Consider the following 14,689-nt stretch of genomic DNA (forward strand, 5'->3'; position numbering starts at 1 on the left):
GTGTTGTGTTAAGCCAGAATAGCTACTCACCCCAGCTGTAGGGCATCCTTTGCCATCTTCCAAGAATCACAAGTGAATGGCATAGAAGTATTTCCTTAATTAGTTTGCCCAAACCAACTGGTAAGGGGCAGCAATCTTCAGTCGCTGTGGGACACTACCTGCTGACAGCTTTTTCCAGCTGAAGTCATGAATGTCTGCATTTTTAGGAAGGGCATGCAGTAAGCCAAGAGCACCAGACCTGTCACATGTGTGATGGCAGGAGTATGCATTGACAAAAAAATTGATTAAAACTATCTCAAATTTCAGGGTATTTTATTAAGCTGTTATAAAATATGCAGAATAGAGCGCAGTATGAGATACAAGCTGTAAATAACTATGGCAGTAAAAAGACCTTGCCTTGTAATTTGCTCATTTGAATGTCTACCCTTTTCACTCATTAATCTTCTGCTCAGTTTTACTGTAATCTTGGGAAATACGATAGTTCAGAGATAAACAAGGGAAACAGGATTAGATATAAAATATCAAATGCAAAATAAAAGAAAAAGGCCAACTCAAAATACGTGAGTAATAAATCAGGCAAAGCAGCATGGCTTTATTGTACACTCAACCTTTGAGGAAATGTAAGTGCTATGCATTTGTTTGACAAATGTGTATTGTATTTAAAATCATAAAAACAATTACAATGACATTTCCCTCCATCTGTATTGCACAGCTTACTGCACTACTCATGATTAAACGTTTTAAACTAACTTCCACAAACAAAACACTTTCTGTGAACAAAGACAAAAATAAGTTCAGTTTGTAAGCAAAATAATTCTTAATACCAATTATCAGTTGCCATGGCAACAATAGATTCAAGAAGTCTGTTTTTGCTCGTTTGGCATGGGCAATCTGCTTCCTAGATAGAAGCTCAGAGAGAAAGTCAAATGCCTGTAGCCTGACAATACCAAGGTCAGACATTCATTCCACTGACATCTGCATGTTGCCATTAAAGTTAGAAGTTAACGCTATTAATTATGCTTCACTGCCTTCTTTTTCTTAAAAATAAATCAATAAATAAATAAATGGGAAGTGTTACTGCAGTGAAAATTCCTTCCATGGTAGCTAGAAAGAACTGTTTTTGAAAGAATGTGATTTTCCTTGCAGTATTAGGTCAGCTACTGTCACTGCTGAACTATTTTTATTCATTCCGATGCTATATATAAACTGTGAGGGAAAAAAAAACCATCCGTGGTGATTCAAATAGAACCATTTCAAAACTGTCAGAAGTTCTGCTGAAATACTTTCATACAGACTTAATAGGTTTTTAATGAAAAATATTTATTGGCTGGAAATGTATGGCTCTGTTCCATTTTGCTACCACGCTGTATGTAAATGCTGAGTCCTTAATTAACACAGGTGTTAAAAACATGCATACAGATGATTCTGCAGAGAAGGTTTCCTGAACCTTATGAAGGTTCAAGAAAAAAGTTACAGGCAACTTAGAAATACAGATGATCTTGTCAGCAGTAGTGAGGTCCAAAGAGCGAAACACTTTCCTTAAAATGGATTCATATCAACTGCCTGCATTCCCAAACAACAATTTACTGAAACAGTTTTCATGCTCTTGAAGCATGCCCATAAACACTAGAACCGTGCTATGAAACAAGGATTCACTTATAAAAGAATACAGCATCAAATTAGGTGAGCATATCTAAATAATCAATCCAATAGCGCAGAATATTTATATACTCTTCCATGGGAAGAAGCTGAGACTTTTTGATGAGAAGTGCAAGCTCCAAGCCCATTCCCCAGATCAAGTGATCAGACTCCTAACAACCCACTGGCAAATATCTGCCATTATTTTAAACAACCTAAAAAAGTTACACGTGAAACAGCAACAACAAAGGCTGTTAAAATATGCAGTTACAGAGACAGAGTCAATAGTGTAAGATAAAAACACAAAAGGAACTTAAACTACAGAATCGCTATTCAGAGACAGTTTAAACTGCAAACACCGTGACCGTAAGTCCAAGCTTGCTCTCCCTTGCCCAACAGCAGATTAAATGAAACCTGCACACTGAGAGGAGCACACAAAGAAAAAACATCCAAGGAAACAACGGTGGGCTTTTCTTGTGAGGCAGTAGAGCTGAAGGCGAATCCTTGTACTACACACAGATTGAGGTCACCAATCCTTTCAACACCATCAACAAGGTCCTGGCCTCTTCCGTTGTTTCTTATAGAAACAAATGCTTGTGTGTGTGTGTGTGTGTGTGTGTGAGAGAGATCTCTTCAAATTATTCTTCTTCACTAGTTTTACGACCTTCCCTTAAATCAGAGATCTGTGTTTTTGATGTGCTTCTTCTCAGATGACCTACACTTGCCCCACAAGTCACCTACATCCTCTCCAGCTTTACACACCATTAAAAAAAAAAATGGAGTCTCTTTTCAGGTCCCTAATTTCCATTCAACTCCTTTCCCTTCCCATCTGTGCACAAGAACTCTATTACTGCACAAGATCTACTGTAGACGAAAATGTCTATCTGAAAGCCACTGAAGGGGACTAGGTAGACACAGGCATCCTTGCTATGTTTCTTCACAACGAAACAAAAATCAAGTAGGCCATACCTGGAGCACTGCATTCAGTACTGGGCTCCCCAGTACAGGACAGGCATGGACACAATTAAGTCAGTTTAAAAGGCCATGAAAATACTTTAGGAACTGAAGCATCTCTCCTTAGAGGAGAGGCTAAGACAGCTGGGCGTGTTCAGCCTGGAGAAGAGGAGGCATGGGGACCTTTATTTTAATTTGCAGCATGAAATAAAAACAGTGGTATAATAGGCTGCCCAATCTAAGTCAGATACTTCGCTGTAATATCAGCTGCAAGATAGCAAGCCATCATTCCACACACATGTTTGTGAGTAAAGGCTGAATTCTATAAATGGCAGCTGGCAGCCACTCTTCTAAGGCACAGTTTACCAGCCCCAAAGTCATCACAGTAGTCAGTACTGCCTTCACTGTACACATACTCTGCTCACAGCTGTTCTCAGAAAGAGAGCAGAACTTGGCCCTGGCAGCCTTAGAAGGAATTGACAGTTCGATAAGTTCTTATTGCATTTATTACCATCATTTTCAAACACCCAAGACTGCCACTACCGCACTAGCATTAGAGATTACCTTTCCACCACTTCTTGACTTCTGACTTTCCTCACACTATACAAACCACATGTTCTGCAGCACAGAGTTACAAGTCCCATCCTACATTTCAGCTATGTGAAGAGACTTCAGAGTAATACTTGTAGCTTATTGTATCAATAATGTGATTTCGGTTTTTAATCAATATAGAGCTGGTATGTTAGAGCCTTATTTTCAGGAAAAATGAACAGATGATCTCATATTAAATCATTTTCACTTGAATTTTACTTAAATCATTCTTTTCTAAGAAGTATACGGATCTCTAATTGGAAATTAATTGTATCTCATTATTTTTATCCAAGATTTCTCTCTGAACAGTGTGGAAAAGATCAGCTGCAGTTTGTACACCCAAACCCATCAGTGAGCAGAACAAAGGAAGCCTGAGGAAGGTATTCACAGCACAGTGTCTGGGAAGACCTGAAGAAGAGGAACTGACAAAATTCTCACATTATAATAGAGGAAAAAAGAGAAAGCAGATGTTTTCACCTGTCCACCGTGAACACAACGACAAATAATTTTTTTTCACTTGCCCTTGCAACAGCTTTTATTTTTATAGAACTGTTAACACCTCCTTCACTTTTCCTTTCCTCAGTTTAAACAAACTGTGTTCTCTGTCCTTCTGTACAATTCATGATTTTTGCTCTCTTCTGCAGTGTTTCCAAGTAGTCCACATATTTTTAAGAAGTGAGGTGGCCTCAACCACTTGCAACACAACTTCCTGATTTTCACCCCAAAGATGGGATTAGTTCCTCACCTACAAATGATTCACAGCTCTGACTGCAGGCTCTTGAATAAAATGTAAAGGTGAGATTAGGTTCACTATATTCACTCTACTGCGCAAACAATGAGTCACTTTCGCTGAGCAATATGTGTACAAATGTATTTTGCATTTCTCTGTTGTAAAACCTGCCTCTTGCACTAGAGAGAAGATGGAAGGTATGGACAACCAAAGGGCATTCACTGAGAGGGAGGCTGAAACTTCCTCTTCTGTTGAAGCTCTGTCACAGCTTCCCTTGGAATGATTCATTAATGTAAGAATTACAGAATGGTTTGTGTTGGAATGGACCTCTAAGATCATCTAAGTTCCGCCCACTGCTGTAGGCGGGGACACGTCCCACTACACCAGGTTTCTCAAAGCCCCACCCAGACTGGCCTTGAAGGGGGCATCCACACCCTCGCTGGGCAACCTGTTCCAGTGTCTCACCAACCTCACAGTAAAAAATTGCTTCCTAATATACAGTCTAAATCTACCCTCTTCCAGTTTAAAATCATTTCCCCTCATCCTGCTGCTAAATGCCCTTATATAAAGTCCCCCCCCAGCTTTCTTGTAAGCCCCCTTCAAGTACTGGAAGGCCGCTGTAAGGTCCCCCCCAAACCCTTCTTTTCTCCAGGTTGAAGAGCCCCCGCTCTCTCAGCCTGTCCTTGTAGAGGAGGTGCTCCAGCCCTCTGATCATCTTTGTGGCCCTCCTCTGGACCTGTTCCAACAGCTCCATGTCCTTCTTGTGTTCAGAGTCCCAGAACTGGACACATCTAGTTCTGAAATCAGCTAAACTCTTCCTTCATATTATATACCGGATTTGAGTATTTCACAAGACCACATTTTTTGTCTACTTTTTTTATGCCTTGTAGCTCCTGGCCACTTCCAGCTTTCACACAAGCAGATTAGAACATTGTAATCCTGTAAATTTAATCCATTTTCCATTGTACTGAAGATTAACATTATTACATTTTAATTATAGCATAAGGAAATGCGTGTAAAATTTGAGCGTGAAAAGGAAAGGCTTAAAAAGTTCTCATACTCTTATCACTGTCTAAACACATGCATCATCAGGGGACTCAATCCTGCTTTCAGTACCACCTCGTATGTTTAGTCACCCAATCAGCCAGATCAGATTCTTCACAGATAATTTAGCTTAGCTGCAAATTGGGACTTCATTCCCCAGCCATCCTTGTACGGCTCTTGAGATGCAGAGATTAAAGCTAGTTGATATGACTATATTAAAGAAAAAGATCCAACGCAGCCCTAATGCTAAAGGAAAGGTATGCTTTTCTGAAGACAGCTTCACATGCATGCACTTCTCTATGAAACTCTTCAGCCTATATGTAAGGACTGACCTGTAGATCTCACGTCCAACACGCACTTACATGCAAAATGTTGTGTTAAAATCAATACCACAGAATGCATAGAAGTCCATGTATGGTTCTGAATGATTAGGAGAGCTAATAAGATATAGGAGCTGCGAAATAAAATTGTCATTCTTTCCAAAACAAATTTCTAAATTGTAAGAAAAAAAATATTCAGCTTTTAATTGGTGTTACATAGCATTTGATGGATGTAATAATAAAACCATGAAAAGTGGATTCACATCACTCAGATTTTGAGCTATGATTACTGCCCAACTACCGCAATCCCAAACTACTGCAATAAAATTAACTCCCCAATAACACCTTCCCTTCAAGTCGTACTAGAGGACATACAGACTTTTTCTGCATCTGTCTTTTATATTCTTACTTTCTGAGGAAACTTTATATTTTCTCAGCACTTTAGCAAAGTAATAACTATTATTAACAAGGAAAAAAAAGAAGCTATGAAAAATATATTAGACTCAGCCTAACTCTTTTAATAGCAATGTGATAGAATTTTTGATCTTTACTTTTGCAGGATTTTACAAATTGTAACTTATATGAAAGCATTAAGCACGATTTTCAACTACACAGTTCCACAAAGGTCCAAAGACCTGCCCTAATTGTTCCAGGCTATAAAGCATTTTTCTGTGCATGCAAGGTAAAAATATGTATTTGAGTAAATGGTGAACTGTGCAGAAGAAAGAAAAAGAAAGACAAGAAAGGGCTAAACCAGATCCAATTGGAAATGTAAATCATTAACGCAAGCACTTGCTGTAGGTGAACATTTCATTCTGTGTCTAGCCGAATTCTGATTTTTAAAATCAACAAGGCAGAACAGAGGGTGTTGTGCCAATGACTCTATTTACTTATGCTACAATCATATTTATTCACATATGATTAATGACTAAGTACACAGTGAACCTATAAAACCTGAGGACATGCAGTACCAAGCAGTGCTCCTGCTCCACTGTCACCTTGGAGCCCAAAGTACTTGGCAGCAGTTTGATTGGATGGTTTCTCCTAATTCTCTAAAAACACAATAAGAGTTAACTATAACAATTTGGTTTACTACACTTTTAGCTTTATTATAGGAAATTTACAATATTGATCTCAACAGAACTTGAAGGCTTGCATCACAATGTATTGTGGAGATTACGTGAGTATAATTCTCTAAAGTTTTTCTACAGTTTTACTGCTTCTGATTTGCTGACACGTGTTGGAACTCGTTTTCCTCCACCAATAAAAATTATTCTTGTAAAGTTAATTTATTTGTAATTTGTGTCAAATTCTGGTCTTACTGACAGTATACGTATCGTGTCTAAAATGAAAAGTAGGTACATAGAATTATCAGTTCACGTTACCTGGCTGTGAGTCTCTATTTGTGGGCCTTTTATATTTGCACTAAGATGTTGAATGAGGTACAAAATGGAGTACTGCAACCAAAATACATGAAATGTGAGTTGTTCAGATGAGATCAACACAAGGTGTATAAAACCACCAGTATTTTTGGTGGGTTTCGATTTTCACGGTGTGTATAACAGCATGAAGTAACTGACTTTACCACTCATAAGCATTTGGTTTGGTTCACAATGTGAAAAATATTTCAAAGCTAACAAGCGATAAAAGCACTATAGCACAGGAAAAACCACTAATTAATCATAGTAATATATTAAGGTAGTTTCATTTGAACTCTTCAAGAAAATGAAAGTTCATACTGCAGTTTTAATGCCTCATTCTGAAAGCTACCATTAGTTATTATTTTCTGACAGCCAAGCATAAAATTGTTTTTTGCACCTGGGAAACTGATAATTACGTTCACCAAGGACTTTCATGTTCTTTCATTAATTATTAATAGGAATAACGAGTCATTCATCTCAAATGCTTTTTGCATATGCATTCTCAATAAATTTACTGATCAATGCAGCATTTTCTAAAGAATAGACAAATTTTTATCCTTGTTTTATTTGAAAGCATAATTGCCTTAATTATTCCAATCTCACCAGTAAAATATTTCTTCCTATAAAATTGTATTGAATATATTTATTTTTCAATAGAACTAGATATAAGTTTTACTGATGTGTTTGCTCTTCTAAAATTGGAGATATTCCACTGTTAATTAAGCCAGTTGATAACCAAAAAGGGATTTTCTTCTTTCCCACCCTCTCTTTTTATAAATAACAGCCTATTTCTGACAATTAAAGCAAGACAAGTAGAATTACGCTATCTGAAAAATGCAGTAGATGCATTCCAGTTAGAGTTTCATTTCATTTCATCTACTGATTTATCAAGGCCAACTGCATTTAAAGGATTGACATTCCATCTTCAAATGATATGCTGCTTGGTATTAAAGGTAGGAAATGATAACTTATAGGATGAATTTTCACTTTTAAGTCATTAAAATTAGTAAACCATATTTGCAAGATAAAAACTATTTGCAATAGTCTGGTAGCATTATCAGATAGACTATATTTTCATTTTTAACTGTGTGGGATGACTGTACCAGTTGTTTTAGGCTTCGCTTGATATCATCATTCTGCATTAGTTCAGCTCATAAGCAGATAAGGAACTTAAGTTCCTAACTTGATCCTCTGAATTTCACCAAAATACCCCAAAATAAATGGTCAGAATACCATGCCTATTCCACCTGTTTCTAAATATATAAAGACACAGTCATTAGGCCTTTTATTCCTCAATTTCAGAAAGAAAAAAAATGGCAATCAAATGTAGTCAATGCAATATAACTCCATCCCATAAAATATAACAAAATCTGGCTACACACTTCCTCTGGAAAAAAAAAGAGTATTTTAGTGGATTCTCAGGATGAGCAAGTTCTTACTCTTTATTCCCATTTCCCCGATGTGTTGTGAGCTGGGAAGGGAGAGAAATTAAAGGAGATCTGTACAAACTAGCTCAGCAGTTCCCAACCAGTACAGCAGACCGCTACTGGGGAGAAAGAACAGGGAGTTATAGTGTGGAGTCCAAGCAAGCAGCCTCCCCTGGATGTTTGCTTGTCCTTCAAAATGAAGTCAGTTACGGAACAACACGTGAGATTCAGCAATAAAACAGCAGAAAATCACTCTTCTAAGAGCATGAGCAAACCACAAGCAAAAAAGCAGGATCTACAAAGGATGGAGTGGTGAGGCTGAGTCACATTAATTTCTTGTCTATGCTCATTAAGCACAACCTTAGATTGAGTATAAGTCATAACAGTACATTTAAGGTAATTTTCAAAGAATTCCAGTATGTTAATGTGCCACTGGTTTAGAAATGCAAGAAACATGAAAAAGGAATTAGGAATATTTAAAATATAGTTCATTTTTTACGATTGTCTTACAGTTTATGTTGTAAATATCTTTCCATATGTTCTATATGGAATACTGGATAGGATGGAGTCAACCTAGACTAAGAATGAGATGTAGATAATGTACACAGCAGCAATTCTGACAGACTGAGCACCACTGTGCGACTTCTTTATCAAAGAATGCATACAGGAAATGGCCTGCCACAATACACAGAGAGTTAAAACTACCAGAAACCAGGTAACAAGACATCTGTGTCCTCTCTAAAATAGAAATACAGGAAAAGATGGGATGCTTTGGAGAAAGATTGAATTTTCTATATTTAAATGTATCCCTCCCATTTCTGTCCCATATATTATTCCAACAAAGTGTAACACATACAATAAACTCTTAGAATAAACCAAAATTATTCATGAACTTTTTTTTAAATAATAAAGCTGCACAGAAAGGACATGATTGCAAAAGTATAGCTACCACATAGCATGTAGTTAGCTATGAAAGTAAGCATTTTATTTTAGTAGATATTCCCATGGGAAACATTCAGACTAAGCAATCTGACTTTGATTGTTTGCTATCAGCAAAATGACTTAATGAATAAATATTATAAGAAGGTTGTTCATACTTTAGATTGCTTTTCCATCACAAGACTGAATTGCCTGAACTTTACACATCACACATTGATAAAAGCAGCCTCAGTTTTAATGGATTCTTTTGTTGAACTGCTTATGGCTTTGGTCAGGAAAAGTTATAACTTCCTTGTACAGAAGGAAGGTAGAGTTCAAGTCTGATTTTTCAGCCTTAATAAATATTTTACAGTTCCTTTTCAGTCTTTTCTCCATTTTGATTAATTCCACCAATACTGCAGAACCTGTACTGATATCACAGCTGTTTTGGCATCATATCTTTTCAAACAGTAAACACACGTACGCAAGCAAACGGATATTTATAAACTGCCCAAATGGGCCACAGCAAGATACAATGATATCTTGAGGTCAAAAGAACATTAAAATCCTTGAAGCTAAAACCATAGAATCACCTCTGGAGATTAGTTTGCCTTACTATTACGAGCATGGATACTTTCTAAAACTAAGACTGTAACCACAGGCACATCTGAACTACTAGGAGACTGCAACAAAACTTTACTAAGCAAAATGCCTGCCACAGCCCTCTGGCTTCTGTCTCAGTACAGATCACTCCGATCAGACCGTCAGCAACTTAAAACTGGGCCATCTCTTCCATGCTTTCACTCTCCACATCACACTATGTCAAAGGACACGAGAAGAGTCACTTTCTCAGGAAATCAACCTCTTGGATTTCCATGTTGCTTTTGAAGCAGGTTTTCTTCCCTTTCGTTTGCTGTGTAGCGTTTTGCCACCATGCAGTAATACTGCCACTATTGCCTCTGAAGTACAGCATTAAGGCTCTGCCCTCTTTGACAAGGGTAGAGATATCCTGCACAGGATTGACTTCAGAGAGGCACTGACATGTCTGTATTTTCCAAAAAATCAATCTTTGTCTCCACTGAGCTGTCTGTCAGTGAATTACCTTGGCTTTACCTTGCACAGTAAATAACACACAGCTTGCTGGAACTCTTTGGTACAGAGCAGAAAACAAATGGTTACAGCACGCAGCCAGTAGTGGGCTGTTACTGCATAATCATACTGAATTCAGACCCAAAATCACCAGAGTTTTCTATAAGGTCTGGTCCTGATCCATTGTTAATGAAAATTCAATGAAAACAGGTGAAATAAAGTTTAATAAGTTCAATAACCTCCTGAAGGAGATGAAGTAGGGATGACTCTGCAAACTTGGCAAAAACTGAAATTACGGACGTAGTCGCAAGATAGAACTGATGTAGGTTGTGATGGAATCAATTTTCATAAGGGTCAGACTGCATATACAACACAGAAGAGCAGAGTACTTTCTTAAAGGTACATTACAAGGTACATTCCAACAATAACTGTAAGCTACACCAACAGCAAGAAATCAAATTGCAGAAATTCCTTCTGAGGATTCTGATAGTGCATGAACTGTAAAACCTCAACGTTACTTGGGAGAACTGCTACGTACTGGCAGAGCATTGAATTGGGTGGGAAACCGCCATGAAAACACAAAGATGAGGTACATTGAAAATCCTCATCAGGAGTAACACTGGCACAATTGTCTTAGGTGGGATAGATGACAGAGCCAATTACAGTGTGTACAATACAGGAAAATTTTAATTGATTTTTAATTGCTTAAAAGTAAATAACAGGATGACGGTTCTTCCCCTCAAGGGGAACCTTCATATTTCATTTGATTCTACTTAAAAGCATCACGACTTTAATTAAATCCTTGGTACGAGATAGGTGTTTACTACATTACATTTAATCTGCTAAAGGTAAACCTCAAACAATGAGGTGGTGAATGCTTCTTAAAAGAAGTGTTCAGTAGCTCTGCTGAACCATGAGAGAATTAAGTCCATTCAAATATCTATTATTTTGCCTGAAAGACTTAGTAAAAGAGCTGTGTTTTGGGAGTAAAAACCTTAACAGCCTGAAAGTCTGTATATTTGAAACTACCTTTGTTATGATCGATCCCTCCAATATACTTTTGCAAGTATTCATTGATATGATGCCTTTTTTTATTTTGACAGTTTCATGAATAAAGATACATATTCAAAAATGTAGTTCCAAGGACTACACAGGAATCCACTGTGAAAGCATTCACTTACTCATTTAGTTGTGATGATAAATGCTGAAGACTGTTTGCTTTTAACACCACAAACCTGAGTTTGTGAAAGGAAATACTCTGAGATAACCAGCTGTTCTGGATACTGAACCTGTTCACAGCTGTTGCCAAAATGAAGAGCCAGCACTGTTATTTTAAATTAGATTTGGATAAATACATACAACTGCTAGATTTTCTCTCTTCCTGCCATCCTTATGACCAGCAAGTACAGTGACATGTTCAGACAGCGCATAAACAGGATGTCAGATATGCTCATCCCTCCTACCATAGCTTTATACTCTAAACTAGAAGTCTTTGAATCTTGTATCTGTTACTCAAATTGCATTCACAACCTATCATTCCTTTATTATTATTCTCTTAAAAAAAAAATCTGTTTTGGCAGTGCTAGCATAATATTTGATAACAGTTTGGTTTTGGACTTATTTTCTCCTTCTCAAGATTGATGAGCTATTCCAGTGGCTCAGACATTCTGAGAGGCATGAATTACAGATGCAGAAAGCTAAATTCCATTTTTCTAACTCAGAGCATATATCAACATACATTTTTTGATTCTGCATTCTAACAGTGTCTTCTAGCAGTTCTCTCTACAGTGATTTTGTTTATCAGTAAGTTTCAGAGTGGCTTGTCAAGCTACATTACCTATCAGCCACAGAGTTCATGCATTTCTGCCTCCTGGGACAGCTATCTTTGACTCTCAGCATTACTTGACATGCTAGCAAAGGAAAAGTGAAAATAATCACCTCAACTAGCACCTCATGTCCCACGTGGCCGAAGAGCACTCAAATTCTGCACTCCTGCATATAGCACATGTCTAGGAGACTTCTGGTGAACAACATTTGAGGAGCACATGTACTGTAAGAAAACAGACAGCCATGAGGATAAAAATAATCAATTTCTGAGGCTAATCTTAACCAACAGATACGTTACACGACCAGTGAGACTCAAGACACACAGACTGAAGGGGGAAGAGAACATGGAAAACTGCCAGAGGATAAGTCTGAAATTCATTTTATGTGCAATGTTATGTATCACCTTATAAAAACTGACAGGGCCTCATCATCATCTCTATAGCCAGAGTTTTTCTCCTCATCTCCAAAAGATTTTTTTCTCATATTTTCCCTGATTGTTTTTAAAGTGACACTATGAATTTTATGCTTGGTTGTAAATGTAGGACACTGTATTTAAAATGAAGAGTACACCGCAGAAAGATGCTTGTCTATAACCAAGTATTTCCTTGGTTAAAGGAAATACTTCCTTTACACAAGGAAGTGTAAAGTAACTCCTTCAAAACCTGAAATTTCTGATGAAACGTTCTTTTCTTTACTTAGCCACCAACAATTTATTTGCCCATACATCTATTTACTTTAGATTACTTAGACCTACCAAGCAATGGTCAAATAGATCAATAACTTAGATTTTCCTTCTCTTCACACATATGCACTTCTTGCTTGTTGCTTTTTAAATCCATCACTAAAACTGTAAGCCAAGAAAGCATGTCATTAGTGGCCAAACAATAAACCAGTATGTGTATGTCATTACTGCTGAAGGCACCATAGACAAAAGGCTTTAAGTGTATGCAAAGTGAGAAAATTAAAAGAGAGTAATTAATGTAATTATCAGGTGTCCTAATTCTAAGAGGTGTTTGTATAAATATATCATTTGTGTCTGTAAATTTTATCCGATTTCCTATTGAAATAAACATTTCAAGTTATCAGGTTCATTTTAATCAAACACATTTACTCAGAACAGGAATTATTATAAAACAACTGTTATGCAGGGTCAGTCTGAAAAGGCAGGTGCAGTCCTCAGAGGAGCTGAAGGGATTAACTGAGGTGCAGCATTGAACCTCAGTTATTTTCATCTGTATGCAAATCTGTGACTCGATTAAAATGAAGAAATCAATTCTATTTACTATACATGGCTTTGGCATAATACAAAATACTGTATGAAACAAAGCATCAGTGAGAATGGACTGAGAACAATTTAATCAGGAAAAAGCAACCAGAAAAATAATGCTGACTTCCACATAGCATGTCAGAAGGATATCCCACAGTTCATCCCAACATCATTTCTTTTAAAATTACTGGCTTTGTAAGCAACCCTCGTTCATTATTTTCTCACCAGTCCTTTCAAATTAGAAATATCAGGAGAAATTGAAGACTGTCAGGGATAGCACAGATTAACTTCAAAAGACAGAAGAATATTTTCAGAAAAAGTTTGAGAAATAGGAACAAAACTGTGGTTACATTTTAATGAGAACAAAATGCATTACTAACATATTTTCTTCATTCAAGCCTAACTTAAATATGCTCTGGCTTCCCAGGGTTTACTACAAGTTCTTTCCTGTAAATTAACATACTTTTCCCCATAAAGCAAAAGCTTTAATCTCACATGATTGTTGATTCTCACTTGAATCATATATGCAGTTAAAAAATATAAAACACTGCAATTAAAGGCTTCTTTCTCCTTTAGCAGATACAAGGAACAATTTTTCCAGCTCCAAATTTTAACCCTATTATGGATGCTCAGTTGCTAGGAGGAGCCCTACAAGGAATTAGTAAGTATCCTGGCATATTCTAATACACCTTTTATTACATAATAATGCAATGTATATGTATATATACACTCACCATAATAAAAACATCAATACATATGTGTTGATTCTTCAAGATATCACAGTAAGATTCACTGGTGATATCCAAGGAAATCATCTATTTGCATTTGCAGCAGCTCAGAGCTAATTAAAATTAATCTTAAATGTGTACCAACACTGATAATAGCAAACGCTTTCCATGAGAAAACATGAAAAATGAAATAGGAATTTATGTTGTTACTATAATGAAGGTCAAAACTGGATTCATTCTTAGTTGTAACCCCAAAACCATGAGCTACTAGCAGAGATTGTTGCATCTTTTAAAATAAAACTCATTGAGAAATAAAAACAAATGGAGCAGAAATTTTTGAAGTACTGGTATCTTTTCCTCTGGAGTAAATTTTGCTTTCAGTCTACAAATAAAAACATGTTCACCGTAACATTTCTCTCTGTTCTCTGTTATTTATAGCTGGGCACTTCGTATTGCTGAAGGTTCAAAGGATGATTTGTTTTTTAATTATCCTGTGACACATTTTCCTCACATTAAGACTGTTGCCTCTATCAGCACTTCTTTATCTCCTGAGATTTTCACAAGACTGTATAGCACCAAATCTTGCATCCTGCTCAGTTTCATTAACGGAAAAGTGAGATTTCAGTCAATCAAATCACCACGAAGTGGATATTATTAAGAACAACATGAAGGATCTTTCCTAAGTTCATTACAAATGAAGTTCTGTTTAAATATTTTGCCAGACTTCAATTAGCA

General features: G+C 36.8%; 2 protein-coding genes across 8 annotated transcripts in view; one reads left to right on the plus strand and one right to left on the minus strand.

Annotated features, from left to right (window-relative positions):
- The window catches only part of SPOCK3 (SPARC/osteonectin, cwcv and kazal like domains proteoglycan 3), a 585,918-nt gene that overhangs the window by 555,736 nt on the left and 15,493 nt on the right, over positions 1-14,689 (minus strand). For all 6 annotated transcript variants that reach the window (XM_046940442.1, XM_046940441.1, XM_046940440.1 and 3 more), the window contains exon 2: positions 12,071-12,182. The gene's annotated coding sequence lies outside the window, so the exon portion shown is untranslated. The remainder of the gene's footprint in view (positions 1-12,070; positions 12,183-14,689) is intronic.
- Positions 1-14,689, plus strand: part of ANXA10 (annexin A10) — a 31,203-nt gene that overhangs the window by 1,939 nt on the left and 14,575 nt on the right. Inside the window, exons 2-3 of one of the 2 annotated variants that reach the window (XM_040699185.2) lie at positions 3,477-6,457; positions 13,803-13,887. In XM_040699185.2, coding sequence (XP_040555119.1) covers positions 6,440-6,457; positions 13,803-13,887 — 103 coding nt within the window. In that variant the 5' untranslated portion in view covers positions 3,477-6,439. The remainder of the gene's footprint in view (positions 1-3,476; positions 6,458-13,802; positions 13,888-14,689) is intronic. The other variant, XM_046940447.1, reaches the window with a different exon arrangement.

This window comes from Gallus gallus, chromosome 4, assembly GCF_016699485.2.
Source record: "Gallus gallus isolate bGalGal1 chromosome 4, bGalGal1.mat.broiler.GRCg7b, whole genome shotgun sequence".
In the NCBI taxonomy this organism is placed as follows: Eukaryota; Metazoa; Chordata; class Aves; order Galliformes; family Phasianidae; genus Gallus; species Gallus gallus.